This window comes from Emydura macquarii, unplaced genomic scaffold (assembly GCF_026122565.2).
Source record: "Emydura macquarii macquarii isolate MOO-44397 ecotype Brisbane River unplaced genomic scaffold, CSIRO-AGI_Emac_v2 contig_1146, whole genome shotgun sequence".
Lineage (NCBI taxonomy): Eukaryota > Metazoa > Chordata > Testudines > Chelidae > Emydura > Emydura macquarii.
Window position 1 is genome coordinate 19,727,973 of NW_027131283.1, and position 15,962 is coordinate 19,743,934.

Consider the following 15,962-nt stretch of genomic DNA (forward strand, 5'->3'; position numbering starts at 1 on the left):
TATTCGAAGTTTTCCAAAGGGATGATCTTTTCACATTCAACTCTTATGACAAAAAAAGGTTCTCTTTTTCTTTAACATAGCATGCTGCTAAAGCACCTCTCTTCACACCCTAGCTGGCCTTGCTGCTGTGAGAGAAGATGCATTCCTGGAATGCTTCTGCTGCAGGCACTCAAAAACAATTTTTTAGGTATTTAATTTGGTCTGTTGGTGGTTTCCTTCTTTAGTCTTCCTACTGAGACTTTAGAGTCTAAGTTTGCTAGTTTGGACAAAGGGTATATGTGGACCTTTTCCAAATCATAACACTTGTATACCCCCATGTGGTCTATATCCCCTCTTTACATCAGCTTCAAGGAAAACGGGTCAATTTGATGTTTGCTCAAAACTGTGCACATCAGGACTGATAACCTGCAATGTTCTCCAAACACTGAAGAAAGTATTCAGACACATGAAGTTAATAATTTGCATGGCAGTGTTGGGAAAACAGAGTAAAGACCTGAATGATGAGAAAGGAACATATGGGGCAAGGAGGAAATGGTTACACAGCCAGCAGAATGTAAAGGGTGAGAGAGACAGAGGGGAGTAAAATACAAGTAAAGATCTGTATTTGAAGAATTCAAGTGATTGCTATCAAATAGCCATTTTTATAGCAAGGTCACAAGGCACTTTATAAACATTAGCAAAGAAAGTTATTTGAAGGGCAAAAGACCCTTCCAGTCCCAAGATCTCATCCCACAAAGGAAAGGATATTCTGAGCATTTTACAAGATAAGAAAGTATCTACTTCTGTGATCTATCCAGTAAAGCCTATGAAATCTGTGAAAGGAGAAAACAATGTTTTCTGAGCAGCTTTGGCTGCTAACTGGTCTGCTTGCATTGAAAAGAAAAGTTATAAAGGATAATCGGTCAAAGTTATCTTACTTGGAGGACAGAGTGGTATAGAAAAATTCCAGTTGGCTCTCACTGTCAGACCTTGTTGAGTAATTATCTGTGTTGAAAGTGGCACTTTATATTGTTTCTTGTATACTCTCATTGTTATAATCTTATCTGTGATACAATAATCCAGGTTTCTTTAATTTAACTTTGTGTGTTTTATTCGCTCAATTTGGCAGTGATCAGAAATTGAACTGTTTCTTCTCAATGAGTACATTTTGTATTTGTTCAATTTAAATAATGGTTTCTACTTAGCGGAAAGACTTGCAAAACAAATAATTCCTGGTGATATGATATCTGTTTACTACACTGACTCACTAATGTGAAATGCAATGCAATCGCTGTTGGTACTGTGTTCATTTTTCATACTGCAACACTTGGTGATATCTGCTCGTGGAATATTTTATGAGTCCTATTTATCTAGAAGTGAGGCTTGCTCACATTCTACCCAAAATAAAAATTTCCTCCGTCTTTATTTTGGATTTCAGGTGCATCTCATGGCTATACATACACCTAAAGATGGTCATCTCCTTTCTCAATTGGGTTAGAAGTCAGACCCAGATTGTGAAGAATTGATTGTGTTTCATTTTGACAGTGTCTGACTTATTGCAAACTATACAACTATACATTTGGTATTTTCTAGATTTTAAACCTGCATTTTGGAAATTCAGGTTTTTTAACTATCAAAAGGTTCTGCTTGAATGAGCAATTTTCAATTTTTCAAAATAATTAAGGCAAGCACCGCACACTAGATACCACGTACACACACCAAAGTAATGGAGTCTGTTTTGATTAGTTCTGCAACTTTCATCTACATCAAGCAATGAGAAACCATTCATGAAAAGGCTGTCTATGAGCCTCTGATCTTTCCTAATAAATTGCTTTTTCTAAGCTATGAGTAGAAAAATTCTCAGTATAGTTTTGTGAGAGGCAAACAATATTCTGATTTTAGACATTGTTTACTTTAGAACATACACCTTGTATAGTTTATACATTAGAAAAGTTTAAATATTTCTCCTGTTATGCAAAGGCACAGAACCCTCTTTTTTTAAACACACACACACAACACACACACACACACACACACACACACACACCCCTTGAGGGACTAATTGTAATTTCTTTCTATCATAGGATCATCCATCATAGTTATGACAGCTCTCTCTGTTAAGCCTGTGCTATATATAGCACATTTGTTTTACTCAATACTAAATTTTCTTTCAAACCATAGGTGTTTATTGCTTATATGTTTTGATAAAGAAACATTTACATGTAGAGAATACATTGATAGTTGGGTTACGTACTAACCATTTGTCTAGTGCACATTTTTGTATTTTTTTAACCCAAGTTTTAAAAATCTGGATTTATTAGCATAGAATATTAGAAACATAGGGCAAGAAAGGCCCTTATGTGATCATCTAGTTCTAGTCCATCCCCTGCACTGAGGCAGGACCAAGTGGCACAAGTATACCTATGACCATCACTGACAGATGTTTGTCCAAACTGCTCTTAAAAACCTCCAGTGACAGGTATTCTCCAATGGTAAACTATTCCAGTACTTAACTATCCTTATAGTTACAAAAGTCTTTCCTCATATCTAATTTAAATCATCCTCTCTGCAGAATAAGCAGATTACTTCTTGTTCTACCTTTAGTGGAAATGGAGAACAAATCACCTTTATAACCGCCTTTAACATAATTTAAGAATGTTATCAGATTCCCTCCGTCCCTCTCAGTCCTCTTTTCTCAAGATTAAACATGACTAGTTTTAACCTTTCCTCAGAGGTCAGGGTTTTTGTTGTTCTCCTCTGGACTCTCCCCCATTTGGCCATATCTTTCTTAAAGCATGTCACCCAGAACCGGGCACAATACTCCAGCTGGGGCCTCACCAGTGCCAAGCAGAGCAGAACAATCACCTTCTATGTCTTACATACAGTACTCCTCTTAATTCAACCCTGAGTGATATTTGCTTTTTTTCTCAATTGCATCGTATTGTTGGTTCATTCAATTTGTGATCCACTCTAACTCCCAGATCCTTTTCAGCCGTACTACCACCAAGCCAGCTATTCCCCAATTTGTATTGTTCCATTTGATGTTTTCCTTCCTATGTGAAGTACTTTGCACTTGTCTTTACTGAATTTCATCTTGTTGATTTCAGACCAATTCTCCAATTTACCAAAATAATATTGAATTGTAATCTTGTCCTTCAAAGTGCCTGCAACCCCTCCCAGCTTGGGGTCACCTGCAGATTTTATATTCCATCATACAAGTCATTAATGAAAATATTAATTGGTACCGGACCCAGGGCAGACTCCTGAGAGAGCTCACTATACACATCCTCCCACTGTGATGGTGACCCACTGATAGCTACTGAGTATGTTTCTTCTAGACCACAATTCTCTAGTTTGCTATCCAGTAGGCCAGTAATCCTGTCAAAGAAGGAAATTAGGTTAGTTTAGCGTGATGTGTTCTTGACAAAACCATGCTGGCTATTCCTTGTCACTCTATTATCCTCAAGGTGCTTAAAAAATTGATTGTTTGATCATTTGTTCCAGTATCTTTCCAGTCTGATTAATTTGATTACACAGAACTAATCACAAATTTGATTATTAGGAAAGCTGCTACATGCACAAGATTTAAAAAAAAAAAAATTGAATTAAAATATTTAATTTTCAACAATAAGTTTGTCCTCTACTCAAACAGACTTGGAGGGGTTAGCTTTACCTGCAGCCATAACTTGTTATTCACTGCATCCCTCCCTGTAGCAATGCATTGAAATGTGGCATTCTGGCCCGCATTGACCTCTACATCCCCCAGCCTCAAGAAATGTGGAGATTTATCTGTGGAGGTGGAAAAATAAAATTACAAACAGTACTCACTAATAAAAAAACGCTACATTACTTTCTCCCAAAAGATACATATTATGACAACCTTTGGCTAAAACTAACCTCATATGAAAGAAAATGACTTTTGTTTCATCTTCGTTCAAGAAGAAAAAGTATTTTTGATTTTTCCTCCTCTCCTCCAGTGACTCTACTACTGTACGCTGTACATGAGTTATAATAAAGTAATTTGCAAATCAAAGAAAGAAGATTAAATGAAGAAGTGTGAGGAAAAAAATGACAAAAATTCTTCCAATGAATTTCCATAGTATTCTACCTGACATACTGTAATCCCGCATAACACGTAAAACCAATTTTATTGGAAAGTGAGATTTAATTAGTTGTATCATGGTATTAAGAGCCAATGCAATATAATTTTGGGCTCTTTCCTCTTCAGTAGATAAATGTCTTCTGGCCACTAAATATGGTAACATTTCAATGGCTGATAAACACATTTTATACATCTTCAGAGACTCAAGGAAAACTCTGTGGCAAAACCACCTGATTGAAACATTGAGCCTAAGAAAGCTGATGGTCACAGTTGAAGGATACACGTTATACAGATCTCACACATGTTTTCACCTACATTACCAGTTAAACTGAAGCCTCATTCATGCTTCCTTTAAAAAAAGCAATTTGAAAAGAGAATGAGATAAGCATCACCAAGCAGACACAGCTTATTTGAAAACTGTATCATGTTGATAATCTGCTGTCAAGGCTATATTGGACTACCTTTTTCTTTTAGCACTTGTTTACTCAGCAGAGCTCCGCTTAGATGCAACATCTTTTTTAAGCCAGACTCTATAGCTGGACTGGCTAAAGTATAAAAAGGGAAGAGAGTCAATAGCTCCTTAGGCTGAGTATGTCTGAAAGCCGAGGGTGCAATGCTCTTCGCCTCAGTAGTTTTTAGATGGGGAAGGAGCATAAAGGGGATTTGAGTTTGAAATCACATCTTTATTATTTGGCATCTCCTAAAGAGCACTGGCTTCGGGAACCAGTATATATTTGAAGAAAGTAGTTAAGTTATCAGCCACAGGGATGCTACAACAAAGTTGCTCTTAAAAAGAGTGTTGCAGGGCTACTGTGATACAGCAGGGGCAGGTAGAGTAGAATGGGTCCACAGAATTGACAAGAAAAGTATCAACAAATGAGCAAATTGTGTGGACATGATTTTTTCCCACATGCATTGATCCAATGCTTCCTGAGCTATTACACCTCTGGCGTAAAGTGTTTTCCAGGATTAGGTGAGCCAGGGTGAAACCTACATTTAAATGCACACAGTCTGTCCCTATACATAATAGCCTACAATAATTGGAAGCCAGAAAAAGATTTATTGTTTTTAAATTTATAGTTCTCACTCAGGTTTCATAGCCTCATTAAGCTGTCTAACATCCCTCTGATTTAAATACGCAAACCAGTTTAAAATTAGTAAAATTAGTGTGTGTGTATATATATATATATTTTTAATATAAGAAATTTCGATTTATTGTCTACATCTATCACTAAAAAGGCAGTCACTAAAGAGCTATACTTCTATTTTCATGTAACCCTTTATTTCTGCTAGACAAAAATATTTTACCTAGTGAAATCACTACTATGCCACCCCAACGGTCTTCCCTGTAAACTGTAATAGAAATTCTTCAGAAAGAACAAAGGACATCAATGTTCAAGTGATGAAAACTCAGCTGTCTGAGTCAATATCAAGTACATCCTGAAAAGACAGAGAAAAATGCAGCTCTTAATCACTACTTACCACAAGGGTAACTCAGAACCTGGATGTCATCAATGGCAATGTAGCCATTTCTCCCATCTGAGACTTCAGCTTCAAATATTACCTGTCAAAACGAAAGAAAAAAAGTTTACAATACTCATTTCTACAGAATTCACAGTGGAGAGGACAGATATATAACACATTGCTTTTTCATTTAAGATGAACTTTCCACAAGGTTTCACGATTGAATGGAATATTTATTACTTAATGTACTATAGTTCCATACCATTTGTATATTTGACTTCCTCTGGATTTGCTACTTATGGATAAACTATAGAAACATGTTCCTTACCTGTCATTAATGTTATTTTGTTTCCATTCGACTAAATTTTATTTTCAGCACTATAAACAGGATTAAACTCTGAAAATACCAGTTTCAGGTGGGCCAGACATCTTACACAAAAGTACAAACCTAATTAACAGGAATTTAGATTCCAATTGAGGTCATACTCCCCACATATTCCTGAACTCTCCCTCCAGTACAATTCCACAAAAGAAAATTTTTCTTGTGCTGTTGCAAATAGCATTTCCCCAGTGGCGTTGAAAGGAGTGGGTGCAGCATGATATTATCATTGACAGTTTCATTCTTCACTCCTGTTAGGCAACAGGAAAGTGTGAATTTGGGGAGCAATAGAGGGACCAGCTTCACATCTGCTCCTATTTCCTCTCCCACTCAACACAAAGAATTCCTGGGTTGCTGCTATACACAGAGCTTTCTCCAGAGCCTTGCAAAATCAGATTTTGTGAAACTGACCAGAGTGTAATTAGTATGTCTATTGCTGCCTTGCCATGGAAACGCATGTCATAGGCAGATGACACAAAGCGAGGGGGAGAAGGGGGGAAGGAAGGTTGCAAACACTTTGGAGGATAGAGATAAAACTCAAAGGGATCTTCATAATTGGAGAACTGCGCTATAGACAACAAAATAAAATTCAACAAACGTAAAGTGCTACCCTTAGGGAAGAAAAACCAAATGCAGAAATACAAAATGGGGGATAATTGATTTGGCAGCAGCACTGCTGAGAAGGATTTGGGAGTTGTGGTAGATCACAATCTCAACATGAGTCAACAGTGCGATGCTGCTGCAAAAATTTTAGATTGCATTAACAGAGGCAGAGCATGCAAGTCAAGGGAGGTGATAGTACCGCTCTATTTGGCACTGGTTAGGCCTCAGCTGGAGTACTGTGTCCAATTTTGGTGACCAATGTGTAGAAAGGATGTAGGGAAACTGAAAAGGATCCAGAGGCGAGTGACAAAGATTATCAAAGGGATGGAATGCAAGTCATCTGAGTAAAGGCTGAAGGAATTGGGTATGTTTACTTTGGGAAAGAGATTATAAGGGGGGCGGACATGATAGCGGTCTTCAACTACTTGAAAAGCTGCCATAAAAAAAATGGAGAAAAGATTTTCACTCTTGCCAAAGAGGGCAAGACAAGAGGCAATGGGTTCAAACTACAGCATAGCAGATTTAGATTAAATCTCAGGAAAAGCTTCTTAACTGTCAGAACAGTAGGACAATGGAACAGACTGCCTTGGGAGGCTGTGGAAGCTCCTTTGCCTGAGGTTTTCACAGGGAGGCTGGATAGACATCTGCCTTGGATGGTTTAGACACAACAAATCCTGCATCTTGGCAGGTTGGACTAGATGACCCTTGGGGTCCCTTTCAACCCTATGATTCTATGAAACCCCAAATTGGAGGTTATATGGCAGCAAGCCCTGTAACCCCCATACTGGAACCAACTAAATGCCTGGTATAGGAGTGTATGGTTGATGGCCAGGTAGCACCCTCCCCTGTGCTAAAGTTTAATAAAAGTTGTGGCCTGCTGCTTAATTCCATGCATATATCTGTCCTCATTTCACTGATGTGTCTGCATCAATACAAAAATCTTTCAGCCCTACCAGAAGGAAAATGCTTTAAAAAAATCCCACCGATATAACTTTAATAAATGTATAAAGTGTGAGAATGCTGTTTTACACAGGGTTACTGCAGGCAAGCTAAGTCAACAAGTCAGGGTTTGAATTTAGTTCTGATTGTGATAAGGTGGTAGCCATTCTCTTTTACATTTGGCAGCAAGTTCCACAGCCTTGGTCCCATTCCCATAGAAGATCTGTCTCTTGTGGAGATGACTCTTCCTCTGTATCTCTATAGCTGCTTTCTTCCAGTAGAGCAAACCCATCACATGAGGTCATTATTGTGGAAGGACAGCCAAGTTCTCAGGTAGCGAAGGAAGGATAATGAAAGGAGTAATGTTGCCAGGCTTTGGCTTTGCTCTGCCTTCCTTAACTGGAGTGATAGTTATTGTAATATGGGACCTCTGAAGGATCGGGAAGATCTAAGTAAAATCTGTGATGGTGACAGACCAGAAGCCAACTCATGCAACTGATAAATCAGTCTAGCTCATCTCTGTTAGTGTTGTTAAAATAGGTATTAAGAGTTATAAGAATGTGTTTAGCCTTTATTGAATGCTTGTGAGTTGCTGCCTGCATTAAAGTCACTTATAACCTCTGCATCACATATCGTAAGGCAATATGTGAGCGGTTGTATTGTGAGCCTCTGTGACAGTGTAAATAACCAGACAGGAGAGAGTCACTAATTAATGTGAAGAACTGATCTTCAACAGAAGGTGTTAGGGCCTTCCCAACAGGAAAGGCCCATCCACACCAGATAAACTACCATGGAACAACAGACATTAGTTGTACTGCTTTCCCCTCAACCCGCCTTCATGTAGATGACACATGCAGGTGGATTCCACCCATCAGCTGAGCTTGCAACTCAAAGCATAAGTCAGGAGGGGTATAAAAACCCCTAACAAGAAGGAACCAATTATCTTTATGCTGCTTGGACTCTGGCGGGCAAGCATTTTCTAGGCATAAGCAAGAGAACCCCAGCTGTTTAGCCTGGGTTAGCGCTAAAGGACATGGAGAGTTTCCTTATTATAGAAGCTTGTACTACCTTTTGAAACTGAAGATTGTAACTCATTTATGTACTTATGTTTACTTGCTTTAACCTTGTAAATAACTTGTTTCCTTTTTCCTATTTAAAAAATCTTCATATAGTTTATTATAAGATTAGCTATATGCCTTGTCTTGGGTATGAGATCTAAGGTGCAAGTGACCTCAGGAAAGTGACTGCTCCTTTGGGACTGGAAATAACGCGAATGTTGCTGTCATTCTTTGTGTAAGGGACCAACTATCACAAAGATATGTTTATCAAGGTGGCGAGACAGACTGGAATTTCCCAGGGGATGGACTGTGACTCCATGTTTTCTCTGTTATAGAGTCTTAAGAGTTTACACTTGATAATTGGTTGGTGAAATCGAAGTATAGAACCCACAACCAATTCAGGGCAGATTGCTGGCTGGGCACAAACCCTAAAGTTGGTAATAACACTCTGGTAATAACACCCACGTCAAAAAATGGAAAGTGGAAGACAAAAAAGTGCACAAGAAAGATTCAAATTAAGAGAAAACATATAGGGGAAAACAGGAAAAGGCTGCAGAACAAAGATAGCAGGGACAGACAAATGTAGAAATTTAGAGGGATGGGAGGATAAAGTGAAAGGAAAAGAAAAATAAATCAATTTACTTAGACCTGCTCTACACAAAAGTCAGCTTTTGTCAGCATAGCTAGGGCGATGCAGTGTCAATGTAGACACTGTGTCCCCTTACAGCAATGGAGGGGCAGTCATTCTTCTCAGTTTCACCGCTCCGCTGGAGTGGGCCTAGAAGCCCCCGTCTGCTGCAAGCGCAGGGCGGCTGGAGCCTGGTTCCCAGCTGCAAGCTGGGACACGGGCGGTTGGGACTGGGGAGGTGAGAAGTCCCCAAAAAGCTAGGACCAGGAAGTGAGGTGAGGGGGCAGCCCACAGGGAGCCTGGGAGACAGGGCTCTCAGCTCCCCACTTTGCCGCTTAGGTCGGTGGAAATTCTCCTGGTGAGGACAACTCTACCGACCCAAGGAGAGCAGTGTACACATCAGCCACCGCTGTAATTATTATTTTTTTAGAAGGAGGAAATATTTTTCCAATCTCAGAATATGAAGGCTACATTTCACACACACCAACAATTAAAGCTCTGTCACACACTATTTATTTGCACCCAGCAGGGGATAGGGAGTGTCCCTAGCCTCTGACTGCCAGAAGCTGGGAGTGGACGACAGGGGATGGATCACTTGATGATTGCCTGTTCTGTTCATTCCCAATGAAGTACCTGAAATTGGCCACTATCAGAAGACAGGATGTTGGGCTAGATGGACCATTGGTCTGACTCAGTGTGGCCGGGGTGATACGGGGATGCTTAGGCATAGTTTGACTGCTGTATTTGGGGGGGCAAAGCACCCACGCGAACACGTACCTACACACGTGCAGGCTGAAGCCAGTTCCTTTAGCTCACTGGCGCTCTTCCCCTGCTTGGAGTGGTACCTGGGCTGCCAGAGCTGGCGGGGACAGGATCTTAATCGGGGACCCCAAGCTGCTGCAGTGATATCACTGCTCTGGTGCTGCTGTGGTTGATTCCCTGCTGGGGACCGCTGCTGCGGAGGGGATGGCACACGTTGGGCTCCTACTTCCCCCCCCATTCCCATGTCCCCTTTTCTTCCCCATCTCCTCCCCCTTCCTCTCCTTACTATCCCCTTCCCTCTCCCCCCATGGACACTCACTCTTGTATAAGAAAGAAGCAGGCACTAAGACCCAGGAGGCAGCATCCAGCTGAAGAGGCAGGGACCCGCAGTGCAGGGGAAAAGCTGCTCCCTCCCACTCCCTGTGAGCAGAAACTGGGGGAGAGGAGAGGAGGGCACAGCGTGGGAAGGACAGAGCTCCCCTCCCCATCCCTGCAGCTCAGCACTGGCAGAAACCAGGGGAGAGAGGGGGAAGGGAAGTGGCATGTGATCCCACGTGACATCCCCCCCACACCTCACCTCGGGGGAGGGGGAGCGCAATACCTCCCTGGCACTTCCCCAAATTACACCCATGCTAGGATGTGAAATATTCATATTTCTAGGACCTTATATGGTAAAAGTACAGCAAAGTTTCTCTTAACTCCAGGGTTCTTATAATGTTGTTATTTCGTAACATTATACGTGCCTGACTAATACTGGAAAGGGAAGAGAGAAATTATTCATATTCAAGAAAGAGATAAAGTTGGAAGTTCAAAATGCCAGAAAGCAATTTCAGGTGGCTTGTGTAGTACCCCTGCCCTCCCAGCCCCAGCCTTTAAAAACAGTCACGTTTGAGAGCTCCCTGGATCCAAGCAATTTTATCAGGACTTTGAGAAGTTTTAGGCTAATATGACCATGAAGTCCAATATACAAACATTTGCTCATGCTCTTTTTTAGGTGATAATACTGTTAGAATCCTACCATTTAGAAATGGATAAGACCTACCCTCTCACCAAGTCCGCTGCCATGCAAAGATAGAACAGGACTACCACTGAGTTATGTTTGTAACAGAAAACTCTTTAGTAACCTTTGCAACCAGAAAACTCAACACTGTTGGCTGTGCAATATTAATTCTGCACCCTTGTACATATGCATTATGTCAAGCTTATTACATGATCACATGCTATATTTTTCACAGAACTGTCCCATTCACTGCACAGGATAGGCTGTGCTTTGGGGAGAATCAGTTGTGTACCGAAAGAGGCCATTTGTTACAGGAGTTGGAAGATGTATAGTGAATTAGGAAGAGAACTGCAGGGGAAAGTACAGTCCCACAGTTATGACAGTGGAATGCTGCAGTGGAGAATTGGATTCTATCCCTGAGCCTGCCACAGAATCCCATGTGATGCTAGGCAAGTCACTCAAACCAAACTATCCACAGGTGGCCACTAATTGTGTTCCTTATTAACTAGATGCCTGACTTGAGACTCAAAGGCTGAGCAAGCACTCATAGCTGCAACTGAAGTCGCTGGGAGCTCTACTTTGAACATAGGAATGAAGTGCTGTACAATGCTAAATACTTTGAAAACTCAGATTCTAGCTGTCTCAAATTGGTCATCCAAAATTAGTGGATGATTATGACCTTAATCTCCCTGTGTCTCAGTTCTCCATCCTTAAATAGGGTAAATACCAGCCCTGATCTTATGGGGCGTTGTGAAAATAAAATCATCCATTTTTCTGAAGGAATCAGATGCCACAATGATGAGGTCAGAAAAGCCTATGGGGAAGTTAATGGCTCTCTCTTTAGAACAGGATTTGAATAGTGTGCAGTAAATAAGGCCTGGGGCCACACATGGAACAATAACGAGAAAATAAAATATTGAATAGCGGCTCATTAAGAGCAGTGCCATGCATTCTGTGCCCTATGAACAAGATAGCATAGCCTTGCCTGATTTTTTACTGCTTGTCTTCAGTAATCTTAACATTCTTTTAACATAGCTTTTCATGTGTAATATAAGCTAGCTGCATGCAATTATAGGTGTTTGTATGCATGACGAGCTAATTACTGCATACACTGGGCTGGAGTGTGGCTGAATACTCCTCTGTCTTTACCTTTCTGTAATTTAAAATACTTTTTTTTAAGTTTTAAAACAAACATGTTCTTTGCAAAGATGCAGTTTCCAACCCAGGTTCCTTTCTTGTATCTTCACAGCATGGTTCAGAAGGAGTCTGAAATGGCATAGGACAGTGGAGACTGAAGAAAGTTATTCACTGGTTAAAAAAAAAAGTTCTGTGATGAGACACATAGGCCCCATACTGGCAACAAGAGGGTTAATGACAGCCTGTGGCCTCAACTCACCCCACCCCACTATACCTACAGCAAGGGCCAGGCAGGGGGAAGGGAGTTAAAAGGAGGCAATCTAGCCCAGTTCAGGGCCCAGGAAGGAGAGCTGAGTACAGCTTCTCCTGACATGAGAGAAATCTGGTTGCAGCTCAGATGCTGAGGCTAGCTTGCCTGCCAGCTGGATGAGCCCTGCTAGAATGGATGACCGCACCCCAGAGGAATGGCTGAGGCATGGACTGTTTGAAGACAAGCCCTGAATAGAAGGGTGGGGTTTTACTTTGAAGGTTCATCCAACAATCCTGTTTTGCACTGCAGTTTTCTATTCCTGATTTCTTTTGGACCATTGCACCCGGGAAGGAGGAGGACTGAAGTGTGCCTTTGCCAGAGAGCCACCCAGCACACTGCTACCTCACAAGAAACAGCAATCTACCAGCAGCCTGCAGCCAAGCAAGTCATGCTCTGATGGGCCACGAGGGGCACCACAGAGGCAACGTGGTCACATATTCTAATACAATTCTAGAGACCTGCTGTCCAAACTCCCTTCCTGTCTGGCTGATGTGATATACCCATGTTGAATGTCCCATAATCATGAGTCAGATACCACCAGATCATCTCATTTACATAACAAGGACACATACATTAATTACAAAATAGTCGGTGGAAAGAAAGGGGGGGAGGATGTTTCCCTGTCCTTTTTTCATTACTCATGTTAGTCACTAATACAGCCTAAAATGTGTATATTTCCTTTTCAGTTAATGGCTCACTCTCCGCATCACACTTTCCCCAAAACCACATATTGGCTCAACAGTACTTCTTCAACAGCTTCTCCTCTTTCAATAATGAATTTATTTAAAAGATATGATTTATTTGATGTCTCATGATTTAGTTATCACTAACAGTAAAACCATTCTGAAAAGCACCTCATCGGGCAGAGAAATGCTATTGAGCATGATGGTCAGGACAGCAAAATAAAACTCACTGTACTCACTCCCACAGCACTTCCCTTGGGCTTTTGTCACTTAGGCTTTGTCTGACTAGGAGTTGAATGGCTGTTCTAAGAGCCTAGCATAGACAAACAAGGTGGGGGGAGGTAATTCTTTTTTTGGACCAACTTCTGTTGGTGAGAGAGACAAACTTTCAAGCTTACACGGGGCTCTTCTTCAGGCCTGGGAACCCTGCTCAGTGTCACAGCTAAGTACAAGGTTGAACAGATCGTTTAGCATAAGTAGTTAACATATTTCAAGGGACCATTAAAAGTGAAGTGGCCTATTAACATCTCTCCAATCACGGTTGGGGGAGGAGAAGGAAAGGAGGGAAGGCAGCTAAGGAAGAGGGGGCATTGTTACGGATTGTTGCAATAAGCCATAAATCCAGTGTCTATTCAGTCCATGATTTTTAGTGTCTAGCAAAGTTATAAATTTAAGCTTCCAGGTTCCTCTTTTGCAAGGGTTGTGCAGGTTGCTTTTGAGGATGAAGACTGATAGGTCAGGTATAGAGTGATCGCTTTGTGAAAAGTGTTCACCCACAGGAGATAAGGTGTTTTTGTCATTTATCATTTTCCCCTGTGAGTTCATTCAAGAAAGTAGCGATTGTGTGGGTTTACCCATATAGTTGTTATTGGGATGTGTAGAATGCATGGATCTTGAAAGGTGTGTTGTGGGGGGTGTTGATCATTGTGGCAGTGGAGATATGTCGGCAGGTGTTGCATTTGTTGTTCTGGCAGGATCTGGTCCCAAACTGAGTTGATGTGTCCTGGTCTGTGCGCGGCTTGCTTCCAAGGTTGGAGAGGTTGATGGATTGTTTGAAGGCCAGAAGAAGGGGTTCAGAAAAGATTTCTTTCAAGATGGGGTACCCACTGAGTATGACTTGTAGCTGTTTGATGATATCCCATATGGTTCCAACCTGGGATGTAGGTGACAACTAGGCGGTCGAGGTGACAGTGTGTGGTTGGGGGGAGTTTTACTTCTGTATTAAAGCAGGTTCTCTTTGGATATCTGGGCATCCCGTTCCTGCAGAATACTTTCAAAAGACAAGCCTGGGAGCTTAAATTCATAACTTTACTAGACACTAAAAATCCGGGATTGAATAGGGACACTGGATTTATAGCTATTGCAACAATCTATAATCCACTAACAACCTCCCCCCTCCACCCCAGCCATCTTCCTTCCCTGCCTATTATTGGAGAGAGGTTAACAGGCCACTTCACCTTGAATGGTTCCTTGAAATGTGTGTTTACTTATGCTAAACACTCTGTTCCACCTTGTATTTAGCTGTGACACTTTAAGTAGCTTTCCCAATCCCAGACCTGAAGAGGAGCTCTGTGCAAACAGCAAGGTGTAGGGTAGCACCCTGTTGCTCAATTTAGCTGTCTGAGTTTGGCGTAGGACCCTTCAAAATCAAGCTAACAGTGTTATTCTGCAGTCAGACTGGTGACAGCTATTGTGTGTATTAAAAAAGTGCCTCAAATTAGAAGTCTGATATTTCATTACCTTGAAGGGCTGTAAACTGGAATTTACTACAGAACCATTGAAAGAAGAGATACCAAGCTTCCTGAGTCTAGCACTTTAATATGAACTCTTATCTCTGACCTCATATTTCCCCATGGGAAAAACATTCACTTCACATCATTCCCCAGTAAACAAGTGCTTACTAATCATGTACTGCTAAGCTCAGAATTAAGACTTTACACATCAGTGTGATAATGAGCAATGTGATATGTGTATTGTGTTACTATACATGTTGTAGACATATGGAAATTAGTGTATAGGAGAAAAAGGGGTGAATGTAATGTCTGGAGTAAAGGTATGTTAAAAAAGGATTTCCCCATAAGGAACCAGAACTGGATTTTGTTTGTTTGTTTTCCTTTATGAGAATATAATATATACACATCTAAATATATGTGGTATATATTAACACACACACGCACTCAGAGTACTTGATTACAACAAAACTCGAAGTCTCTCTTTAACTGAACTTATTTTCCCTCCTAGGCTCTGTATTGCATCATTAACAAGAGTTAAAAATAAATTTCTGAGAGCAGATTCCATGACTGGCAAAGATCTAATTGCCCTTATCACTTCAACAGAGCATTCAACATGAGAAACTTTTCTGTCAAGCCCCCTTACTTCCCTCCCCGCACACACACCCCCAAAATGGATTCTTGCTAGCTTCATTGCCCAAAGCTTGAGCTCATGTACCGGTCAATTCCAGTACTTGGTGCTGAGAACTGAGTTAGAGGTCCATATACAGAAAGGATTGTAGTCATGACAAATGACAATATAAAAATCATCCAGTGCTTCATCTTGGGAATGGCATTAGCTTTGCTTTTCATGCTGTTTTCTCTCCAGTCCATTACCTGAACTCCTGAAGGTGGCTATTCTGAGCTAATATTTGCAGCTCCAGCACCATTTCTACACTATTGGCTGAATAAACTAAGTAAAGGGGAAATTCTACTTTAAACAGTTTAGAGAAAGGGTTGGGGGTGTGTAGAGGGGAGAGAATGATATACCTTTTTCTTCTCTAAAATAACTTTATCCTGGAAACTTTGTGAGCAGTTTGTATGAATCTGAACAGGTTAATGATTTTTTAAAAATTTAAAGTTTAAATTAAAAGGAAACCCAATAAATCCATGAGGTCTGGCTGGGTGGGGGGGATGGATTCTGTTTGT

General features: G+C 40.9%; 1 protein-coding gene across 6 annotated transcripts in view; it reads right to left on the reverse strand.

Moving 5' to 3' along the window:
• PTPRK (protein tyrosine phosphatase receptor type K) overlaps positions 1-15,962 on the reverse strand; it is a 546,210-nt gene that overhangs the window by 274,867 nt on the left and 255,381 nt on the right. For 5 of the 6 annotated variants that reach the window (XM_067546724.1, XM_067546722.1, XM_067546723.1 and 2 more), the window contains exons 4-5: positions 5,564-5,645; positions 3,653-3,768 (exon numbers count right to left, since the gene is read on the reverse strand). In XM_067546724.1, the coding sequence (XP_067402825.1) occupies positions 3,653-3,768; positions 5,564-5,645 (198 nt within the window). Of the gene's footprint in view, positions 1-3,229; positions 3,359-3,652; positions 3,769-5,563; positions 5,646-15,962 lie in introns of those variants that run through there. The other variant, XM_067546726.1, reaches the window with a different exon arrangement.